The 10,527-nt window shown below is 54.0% G+C and overlaps 1 protein-coding gene across 9 annotated transcripts; it reads left to right on the plus strand.

Moving 5' to 3' along the window:
• The first annotated feature begins 532 nt into the window (after positions 1-532).
• On the plus strand, positions 533-10,321 carry AQP7 (aquaporin 7). Of its 9 annotated transcripts, none has more exons than XM_040963712.1 (7): positions 533-706; positions 925-1,030; positions 7,384-7,507; positions 7,867-8,004; positions 8,198-8,316; positions 8,502-8,719; positions 8,927-10,016. In XM_040963712.1, exons 1-7 carry the CDS (start codon positions 696-698, stop codon positions 9,183-9,185), a joined length of 975 nt encoding a protein of 324 aa, XP_040819646.1. In that variant the 5' UTR covers positions 533-695; the 3' UTR covers positions 9,186-10,016. The 9 variants fall into 9 exon arrangements, with proteins under 9 accessions (XP_040819646.1, XP_040819650.1, XP_040819647.1 ...); XM_040963716.1 differs by lacking the exon at positions 533-706 and adding an exon at positions 10,174-10,321 and having other exon boundaries at positions 714-1,030; positions 9,748-9,838; XM_040963713.1 differs by lacking the exon at positions 533-706 and having other exon boundaries at positions 714-1,030; positions 8,927-8,944; positions 9,020-10,016.
• Positions 10,322-10,527: the final 206 nt, after the last annotated feature.

A 10,527-nucleotide genomic window follows, 5' to 3' on the forward strand; every position in this document is an offset into this window, starting at 1 on the left:
AAGCACCAACGCCACACCTAGGGGTATCTGTAGTCTGTTCCCTTTTCCCTCTAATTCCTCAGAGCCTATAATTTCCCCCAAGCCCCAGCCCTGTGTCTCCCCCAACACATAGACCATAGGGCCTGGAACTTCTTCACCTCACCAGGTGTTGATGACACAAGTATTTATCAAGCACCAGCGATGTGGACATCCCCAGAGGCTCTAGCCCAGAGTAAGGCAGACAGATTCCCCTGTGCTCATTCATTCAGCTTGCTGTACACCTGCTCTGCACTGAGGGAGTAGACCCAGTCCTTCCTCTCCTCCTTCTCTGCCCGCCCTCTGCATCTCACACAGCCCGGGTATCTTCTGACCCTTTATCTTGTGCAAAAGCTAGCACAGGCCTCAGACCTCGGGCTGCCGTGAGGGCCCTGCAGTAGACTTTGCCACACCCCATTCTGTTGGCAGAGTGCCTCACCATTGCTGGGCCCTGGGCCTGTGACCCCAAAGCTCTGGTTCTTAGAGATAAGCAGTCAGAGAGACAGGCAGATAGCTGGGCTCCTCTCTCTTGCTTTCTTCCAGCCCCCGGGTCCCCTTGCTCTGTGCCCCTGGGCACTGCCCATTACACTTGCAGCTCACCCCTCAGCCAAGAGCCTCCTTCATTGTGCCTTTCCCACTGCTTTGAGTACCAAGTAGAGGACAGCAGAGGCTGACTGCCCATGCAGCCCAGGTACTGCCCTGGCCCCGAGGCTCTGTGGTGTCTCCTGGCCTAGCGCTTCCCAGCTTCCCTGAGCAAGAGGAGGTGTCTGTGGGGAGCGTGCTGTGAGGGTTACCCATTAACTCAGCCAGGAGGTGAAGGGCTGCTGTGCAGCAGGCCACGCAGACTTGCCCCAGCTCTCTGTCCATGGCCTTGACTTTGGCTGCAGCTTCAGCCCACCCGCCCCACAGCTCCCGGATGGTCTCCGAGCCTGTACTACCAAGGATCCATGCAATCCTGCAGAAGGAGAGTGTGCGAGAGTTCCTGGCAGAGTTCCTGAGCACCTACGTCATGATGGTGAGTGAGCAGGTGGCACAGTGTGGATGGGGCCCGGCAATGCGGCAGACTGGGGGTCCTTTGCCCAGCGCCCCTGAGGTGAGAGTCTGGGGAAGAAGCAATGGGAAGTGTGGAGAGGGGCCTTTTTTTTTACCAATTCTCCTGGGGACAGGATGGATCTGTGACTGGGAGGTGGGAGTGTTGGGGATCAGGGATGGCATTGGGATGGGAAATCCAGGGGAGACAGGGTGAAGTGAAGCTTGGAAGTCAGCCTCTGAGATACAATCCTGAGAAGGGTGAGGAAGTGATGGAAGTTACCCAGCAGGGCTGCGATGTGGTTGGGTGTGGAGCCTGGAAGCTTCTCCTGGGTCTCCTACGCAAGTACAGGTGCCCAAGGACTTGGGCCATCTTTCAATTTTCCAGGCCCATTAGCAGGCAGCTGGACTGGGAACAGAGCAGCTGGGACATGAACCAGCAGCTGTATGGGATGGCAGTACTGCAGATGAAGCTTAATCTATTATGCCACGGCACTGGCCCCTAGAATGCAGAGTTTAGAAGAGAATTCTGGGTGCCCTGTGGGACCTACAGGGGAGAGGGGTGGTGACCAGGGAAGGAGGAACTTGCCCATTGCTGTAGTCATGGCATTGAGAAGCCCTGGCGGGTTGAGGTCTCAGTTTGGGGCCAGCAGGGAGGCTTCTGTGTGTGCAGGCAGGCACTGGTGCAGCCATCAGAAGACTCAGGGGAACCAGAAGGGGCGAGGGCCTGTCCCGCCAGGAGGACGTGGTCAGCAGGCAGGAAGCTGCACACAGACCAGGATCCCCAGGTCGCTGGGAATCCTCGTCATGGGCTCTTCTTGAGTGTGATGGGCACAGATGACAGACTGCAGGGAGCACGGGGCAGAGGGACCCTGGTCTTCTTTCCACTGGCTTCCAGACTGTCCCCAGGCCCAGAGGTCTGTGCCCTAAGCAAGTGCCATGGACTTTCAGGCCTGGGAAAAGAAGAGGGACTCCTGGGAAGGGATGCAAAGGCAGTCAGAGGCAGCTGGAGGAGGTGAGGGTGGGTGAACCTGGGGCTGTGTGTGTGTGTGTGTAGAAGAGTGTGAGTGAACCTGTGTGGGTTTAAAGTGAGAGTACCTGGGGCTGGGTGTGTGTGTGTGTGATGGGAATATGAGTATATTAGGGGTTGTGTGTATGTAAGATTGTAGGTGAACGTGTATGTTTGTGTGTGTGTGAAGGGAGTATGAGTATATTTGGGGCTGTGTGTATGTAAGATTGTAGGTGAACATGTGTGTGTGTGTGTGTATGTGTTGAAAGTGTGGTATGCCCAGGGCTGGGTGTGCACTGTCTGTGCACTGAGCCACAAGTGCAGGAGATGATGGGACACAGAGTGTCCCAGAGCGTGAGGCACCCTGCACACCTGGGTTCGGGGCATCTGTCCAGTTCCAAGCTTGTCTTCTCAGGTGGTAAATGTGAGGAATTGGGCCTGCCCAGGCCTTGATGATGGGTTTGAATCCTGGCTCTGCTGTCTTCTGGCTATGTGACCTTTGGCAAAAGAATCTTAGCTGTCCAGAATGAGCTCCCTCGTTAGGGAACACTCCCAGTGAGCTGGCAGAACTGTGTGGAGGAGGCCTGGTGCCAGCCTCCCAGCACACACGCATTGGGCCCGTTGTCGCTGCGAGGAGCACGCTCCCTGCATCTCCCTCCCTCCCTCCCTCCCCACCCCGCCCTCTTTCCCAGTCTCCTGAGCTGTGAGTGGCAACAGCTGACTCCTATCTCTCCTTAGCCCGGGACAAAGTCATTCATTTATGACAAGACATTCCAGCCCCGTGAGGGCTGTTAAACCTTGGAACCTTGGTCACCCCTTGGGGAGTTCTTAGGGACAGCAGGCACCACCCACACACTTGGAGGCTGGCACACACCTGTGTTTCTCTTCCTCTGACGTTATTGAGCACCAGGGGACTCAGCCCTTACATGGGGTGCCCTCCCACATCGTCAGAGCGCCTGGGGCATGGGCACTTCACAGTTGGGTGTTGGGGACTCCATGAGTCTTGGGTATTTGCCTGAGGTCACACATTAAGTCCAGCGTAAAGTCAGTTTGCTCTAGTATCACTCAGTCTCTCTCTTTACACTTATTTTATTTTGAATGAGTGATATTTATACACTTACTTGTGTGTGTGTGTGTGTGAGAGAGAGAGAGAGAAAGAGAGAGAAAGAGGGAGAGAGAGAAAGAGAGAGAAAGAGGGAGAGAGAGAGAGAGAGATTTTTCCATCAGCTGGGTCACTGCCCATATGGCTGCATTGGCTGACATTGGCCAGCAGAAGCCATGAGCCTGGAACTCCATCCAGGTCTCCTATGTGGGAGGCTGGGGCCCAGGCACGTGAGTCATCCTCCACTGCTTTCTCAGGTGCATTTGCAGTGAGCTGGATTGGAAATAGAGCAGCCAGGACGCATATAGGATGCGGGCATTGCAGGCAGCAGTTTTGCTTTTTTGTGTGTGTGTGTGTGTTTTCTTTTATTATTATTTTAAAATTTTTTTCCATATTGTTTCCTTCATGTTTAAAGGGGAGGTATTAAGGGAGAAGGCCCACCCAATATCCCACCCTCCCCAGGTCCCGGATGTAGGGTATGCTCTGAGGTTCTTGGTCAAGTGGTTTTGATATTTCAACAGTTATGAATCGCTGCCAATCTTGCCACTCCAAGCACTATGAGGTCTTTGAAGAATCCACTGATTGACATAGTCCATCATAGAGTCTCTGCCCTGTATTTTGCTGCCAAGATATAGCTGAGATGGTTGGTTGACCTGTTCTGTCTTCTCTCTTTTCTTGGTTAGGGTTCTGAGTCCAGCATTTTGATTGGGGAGATCTCCAAAGAAACTTTGTCTGAGGTGTTCTCAAACCAGATTCTTGTATGTGCTAGCAAGTACAGGGCCCGGCACAGTCCATCGCCCCAATCAGCTGGTGGTTGCAATTGCTGGGTTGGTTCTGTTTTCACTCCCGACTTCCACTGGAACCAATGGGTATTGCAGTCCAGCCTGGTTCTGTCCACCACATACTCGGCCCTCGCATAAACCAGTGGGAGCTGCAGCCTAGTCAGAGCGACCCACACTAACCCCCACCAGGCCCGCCCCCTACCTTGATTTGCCAGTATGTGTAGCAGTAGTCCAGTCTGTCCCACATCCCATTCCACCCCAGCCCCTGTCCTAGTTTTCATGCCCTCCCATGAAAGTGGTAACCCAAGAGGGATGAGCCCACTATTTCCCTCCCAGGCCTCTCCCACTCCCAGATTAGGCACTCTCCGGATAGTTCTGTGGTTTGACTTGACAGAACTAACCCCCAGTGCCAGCTTCTGCCAGCTGATGCTGTGGCTAAGCTCAAACACCCCTCACCCATTCTAGTTCTGTTTGCACCTGTAGGAATAATCAGCCCAGCCTGGCTTTTCCCTGATCTAGTCCACATGAGGCGTGTAGGTGTTGTAGTCTGCCTAGTCTGGTCTGCAGGCAGCAGTTTTACACACTATACCATGACACCTGCCCCTACTACCACAGTCTTGATTCTTCATTTCTCTAGTCTACCCTTTGGCTTAGGTTCAGCACAATTCCTAAGACTGACTCATTAGCTCTTCCTCAGCTAGGGTAAAGCTCTCATTTCCAGGTTTTGAGTAGTTCAAGACACCTCTTTTAAAATAAACAAATGCTTTATTTTTGATGATGCGTACATAGTTAAGAAGGATGGACACCCATGTAGACTACTGATTATGGTGGGAAGGGTTGAGGAGTGAGGGAAAGTTTTTTCCCCTGTATCTGGGGGAGGTAGGAGAAAAGGGAAGAGGGCTGCTCCCAGCAGCCCAACTGCATTCAAAACTCCTCTTAGGACCTCAGTTTCCTTATCCACACTACCTCTGGAGCTGTCACCATGGAATCATAGGTTAAGCCTCAGCCTGTAGGGCTGCCATCCCATATGGGCACTAGTTCAAAGCCAAGCTGCTGCACTTCCATTCCAGATCCCTGAGAAAGCACTTAGAGAAGCAGCAGGGGATGGCCCAAGTCCTTGGGACCCTGTACCCACACGGGAGACTTAGCTTCAGAGTAGCCTAGCTCCAGCCCAAGTGGCCATTTGGGGAGTAAACCAACAGATGAAAGATCTCACTGTCTCTCCCTTTTCCATAAAATCTGCCTTTCAAACTAAAAAAAAAAAAAAAAAAAAAAAAAAACTTTTTAAAAAACCAAACGCTAGCCACACAGTTTTGCCGTGAAGACAGAAGGCAAGGGACATTTGCAAAAGAGCTTTGCAAGGTTTGTGCACATACCAGGCATTGTGCTGTTATTCTTGGCTGTGGAACCTGTGCCAGGAAGTGGGGGGCTGGCTCCATGACAGCATGCTCTGTGAGTCAGCACATGGAGGCGCTTCCCTAAGAGCCTGGGGTGACCTTGGGTCCCATTTATTGCAGCCAGGATGAGGACAGCAGACCATCTGTAGCCTACAGGGGTGTGGCCCCTGGAACTGACCTCCTCGCTATTGGGGGTACTTAGCAGGCAGGGCCTTGTTCACTGACCAGGCTGGGGAGGGGCTGGAACCACTAAGGCCCTAGAAGGCCAGCTTTGTTCATGAGCCACAGGGCAAGGGTTGGAAATTTGCATGCTCAGGGGACCGAGAGTTTGAACTTCAAATGATGGGGATTTTTATTATTTTTAATATGCGTTTATGTGTTTGAAAGGCAAGGTTAGACACACACACACACACAGAAGGAGAAGAGATAGAGTCTTCCATCTGCTAGTTCACTCCTCAAATGGCCCAACAGCCAGAGCAGGGCTGGGGAGAAGTCAGGAACTCCGTGTGAATCTCCCATGTGGGTAGCAACAACTCTGGTCCTTGTGCCTTCTGCTGCTAGCTCCCAGGCACATAAACAGGAAACTGGTTCAGAAGCACAGAATAACTGAGACTTGGACCAATGACTCAGAGAGGGCGAGTGGGCACCCCGAGTGATGCCTTCACTGGTTGTGCCACAATGCCCACCCCTCTGAAGGGGCCTCAGCGACTGGGTACTGAATTAGGACTTCATCCTGGAATTGGAGGGGAGCCTGTGAATGTTTGAAGAAGGGGTGGACGTGGTCAGGAAGGAGCCTCTGGCTTTCAGGAGGAACTCCGGCAGGATGTCCCAAGAGTGAGCGGGGTGCTGGGAAGCAGGGCAGAGGGGAAGCTCTCATCAGTGACTTCTGCGTTTCTGGCATGGCACACTGGGATGGGGAGCCAAGTGTGAGCAGCAGAACACAGGATGAGCTGATGGAGACTGTGATGGTCTGGGAATCCCCCGGGGTATTTAGAAATAGGAATGTGGCTCCCAGGTGAAGAGATGATGGGGAATTTTGATGCTTCAGGCACAACTGATGCCACAGTCCTGGAAGGAAGATTCAGGAAGAGTGACTGGAGTTAGGGTTGAAAATAGCCTGAATCAGATGTGTTCACAAGACCCATGGGAAACAATAGCAGGAGCTAGAAACAGCCATGTGGCCAGCAAAAGGGGAGAAGACCAGGAAGGGGAGGAATGGAGGGGGGTGCCCTGCAGAACCCCAGTGTGGCGAAGAGCAGCTCAGGTGGCAAAGTCAAGCTTAGACATTTGCCTGGGAGCACTTGGGGAGATGAGGAGACTGCTAGGGCCCTGCCAGGGGGCTTTCATGTGAGCAGAAGCCAGACTGAAGGAAGAGGGGTACATGGGAAGGGATGCAGGAATGGCCACAAGCAAGGAGCAGCTGAGAAATCCATGGCTGTAGAGGGAGGCTGGACTGAGATGGCAAGGTTTATTAGGAAAGAAGAGACTCAAGTCTATGGGAACCAGTGGAAGCCAGGCCGGGGGGAGGAGGGTGTAACTGGAGGCTGAGTGAGGACCTCTTCGCTCCCTGCAGAGGTCGGAGTCTCTCAAGCAGATGGAGTGGTGACAGGTGCACAAGAGCAGTGCCTTTGTGAATGATGTCCGAGTCCAGGTGACAGAGTTGAGGGCAGGAGAATTGGGACCCACACTCTCACTGTGCCTGCAGCCTGGAGACCCCTGGAAAATCTTCCTCAAGCTTGAGTGCAAACTGCCCCAAGGACACAACCCAGACGAGCCACCCACCCAGGCCTGCCTCCTCCCGGGGATTGAAGGATGGGGGTCCAGGCACCTGTGTGTGCATGATGAGAGGCTTTGCTTTCATTGCCTCAGCCCTGGCCCCATCAAACAGCTCTCACTGGCTCAGGTCCAGAGCCCTAGATGGGCAGGGAAGAGAAGGTTCTGGAAGAAGGCAGCACAGGGTCTTTGGGGACAATGCTGGGAGCCAAGTGTTGGGCCCTTTGGAGGTCTCAGCTGCTTGGAATGTGGCCCCTCAAAAGCCCTTCCTTACAGGTGTTTGGTCTGGGTTCTGTGGCCCACATGGTCCTAGATGAGAAGCACGGGAGTTACCTCGGTGTCAATATAGGTTTTGGCTTCGGTGTCACCATGGGAGCACACGTGGCAGGCAACATCTCTGGTAAGTGAGCAAGGCCAGGCCTCACCTACCTGGACAAGGCCAGGGGTCCCCACGGGTCCTTTCCAATTGGCCTCCCACATAGTTGGGTGTCACCTTTCCCAGTCACCCTGGGCAGGAGAACTCTCGGAGTCCCTTACCTCTCAAGACTCTCCAGGGGCCACCATTGTGAGTAGCCAGTCCCTGTGGGCAGGTGACTTCCTTTTCTCTATGGTGGACAAGGATGGTGGTCACTGGCTTGTGGGTGGTGTGTCTGGGAGTGCTGTCATACAGGAAGCACTGCTTAGACACCTGCAGCTGTCAATACTTGCTCCTGCCATTAATACCCTCCATCCCCGGCCCTCGCACCCCCTCTTCCGCAGGGGCCCACATGAACGCAGCTGTGACCTTTGCTAGCTGCGCGCTGGGCCGCATGTCCTGGAGGAAGTACCCCGTGTACGTGCTGGGCCAGTTCCTGGGTTCCTTCACCGCTGCCGCCACCATCTACGGCCTCTTCTACAGTAGGTGCCTAGCCCTGGGCCACTTGCCTCCAACCCCCGCTCTGCTCTACACCTCCCGCTTGCTGGATCCCAACTCGGTTAAGACACAAAAAGCCTTGGGATTGCTCCCTAGCCCTCCACCCGGCCATCTGCTTTGGGGGAGGCCTGGGGAGTTCAGTTAGGGCAGGTGCCCACTCAATGTGTGTCTCCCTAGGGGCCATTCTCCACTTCTCCGGTGGAGAGCTGGCAGTGACGGGTCCTCAGGCCACCGCAGGCATTTTTGCTACCTATCTTCCTGAGCACATGACATTATGGTGGGGCTTCCTGAATGAGGTCAGTGGTCCAGGGTTGGGGGCTGCTCCCCAAGGCGCTCCTCAGAAGCCTGGATGGGAGACTGTACCAAGATCGGTTCCTGCCCATGTGTATGTGTGTGCATGCTTGGGCACATGGACTTGGGGGAGTGCTGGGCTGGGCAAGGTAAGAGTGGGACCTGGGCTACCATGGTGCCTGCTCCCTAGGTGGTACTGACCGGGATGCTCCAGCTTTGTATCTTAGCCATCACCGACAAGGAGAACAACCCAGCGCTGCCAGGCACACAAGCCCTGGTCATCGGCATCCTAGTTACCATCATTGGAGCATCCCTGGGCATGAACACCGGCTATGCTATCAATCCATCCCGGGACCTGCCTCCCCGCTTCTTCACCTTCATTGCTGGCTGGGGCACAGAGGTGTTCAGGTACTACCCCTGCCTGTACCCTCACAGCTCTCCCAGGCCAAGCCTGGGTACAGATCCAGCTCCTGCACTGGGTGTCAGCTCTGTCCTTGAATCAGATTCGGGTGTCTTAGGGGAGAGAAGGGAGGAAGGTGATTCTCTGTTAATTGACCAGTGTTGGCCCCAGGTAAATGCAGGCGTCCGCTTGGTCATCACATCTCTTGCCTGCAGGGCCGGCGAGAACTGGTGGTGGGTACCAGTGGTGGCGCCACCCTTGGGTGCCTACATAGGTGGCATCGTCTACCTGGTCTTCATTGGCTCCAGGGCCCCACGGGAGTCCCAGGGACCAGAGAACTCTGCGGTGTCTGAAGACCATGGGCTAACTGCGCTGCCTAAGACCAGCTCTCACTTCCCTGTGATGTCCACCAACACACCTTCTGTGCAGCCCATCGCCACTCTGAGCGACTCCATGCCCCTAGAGAGCTTCTGAGACACTTAGTGACCCCGCCCCATCTTTATTAAAAAAAAAAAAGAAAGTGGTCCTGTAGCGGCACCCTCCCCACCTCTTGGGGCCTCCTGTGGCTGGCCTTCCCTCCTGGTTTCTTCTACCAGGAGTTCCAGGGTCATGTGTTAGCTTGGGGCTGCCCAAGCCAAGGAGGCTTCACTTTGTTCCAGCCCCTGGGAGCTGGAGTACCCCCTTGTAGGGGAATGGGAGAGAACAGCCCTGTGGTTTGGGAGGGGGAGAGACGTAAGAGCAGAAAGGGCCCCCAATGCAGGTACAGGGTGGAGGAGCTTCAGGAAGACGGGAGGCAGAGGGAGCCCCAGGGATTTGGGGAGTTAGCTTTAGGGCTGCCCTGGGGACAGGACTCCAGCCCCTTCCCTGGCTCTTCTTCTCAGACCAGAGTCCCAGAACAGGTTGGAATCTCTCCATCTGCACCACCATGCCTCTTTAGCAGCCTTGTGGCCCTTGGTTCCACAGCCACATGTGTGATTTCCACACCACAACTGCCAGGTGCTGACTTCCCATTTGCGTATCTGTGTTTCACACACAGAGTCAGTTTTTTTTTTTCCCCACCCGCTGCCTCCATTCCAAGAGTCAGTGTTCACTCCCTTGGCAATTCCTGGCATGGACTGAGAGGGGAGGTAAGGGAGTGGGTTCTTTGCTCTGGAACCAGAACTGTCCCACATGAGAAGTTGGGAAGGAAAAGGCAAAAAGCTGAGGATGGTGTAATTGGTTCATCCTCCATTTGCAAGCACCAGCATCCTGTAGGAGCACTGGTTTGTGTCTTAGCTGTTCCACTTCCAATCTAGCTCCCTGATTGTGGCCTGAGAAAGCAGGAGAGGACAGCCTGAAGCCTTGGGACCTTAGACCCATTGTGGTCGGTTGGGGAGTGAACCAGTGGATGGAAAATCTCTCTCTTCTCTCTGTAAATATCTCTTTCCAATACAAATAAATGCATCTTAAAAAAAATTACAAGAAGACCCACAAAAGGTGAAGAGGCAGGAGGGACCAGCACTACAGCACATCAGGTGAATCCACCACCTGCAATGACATGCCAGCATCCCAAATGGGCACCAGTTCAAGTCCCAGCTGCTCCACTTTCCATCCAGTTTCCTGCTAATACACCTGGGAAAATCAATGGATAATGACTCAAGTGTTTGGGTTCCTTCTGCTCACATGGAAGACCCTGGCTTCAGCCTGAAGAGCAACCTGGGGGTGAACCAGTGTATGGAACATCTTTCTTTGTAACTCTTTCAGATAAATAAATCTTTCAGGAATGATCCTGCTCTCCTACTGTGTGCAGGCCCTATCTGGAAGTGGTGTATATGAG

Source organism: Ochotona curzoniae, unplaced genomic scaffold, assembly GCF_017591425.1.
Source record: "Ochotona curzoniae isolate NIBS_2020 unplaced genomic scaffold, NIBS_Ocur_1.0 scaffold_3208, whole genome shotgun sequence".
In the NCBI taxonomy this organism is placed as follows: Eukaryota; Metazoa; Chordata; class Mammalia; order Lagomorpha; family Ochotonidae; genus Ochotona; species Ochotona curzoniae.

Coding starts and splice junctions, on each gene's coding strand:
- AQP7 (XM_040963710.1), top strand. CDS start 881: ATGGCCTTGACTTTGGCTGCAGCTTCAGCCCACCCGCCCCACAGCTCC. Junction 1,031..7,383: donor TGAGCACCTACGTCATGATG/GTGAGTGAGCAG, acceptor CCTTCCTTACAG/GTGTTTGGTCTGGGTTCTGT. Junction 8,317..8,501: donor GGTGGGGCTTCCTGAATGAG/GTCAGTGGTCCA, acceptor CCTGCTCCCTAG/GTGGTACTGACCGGGATGCT.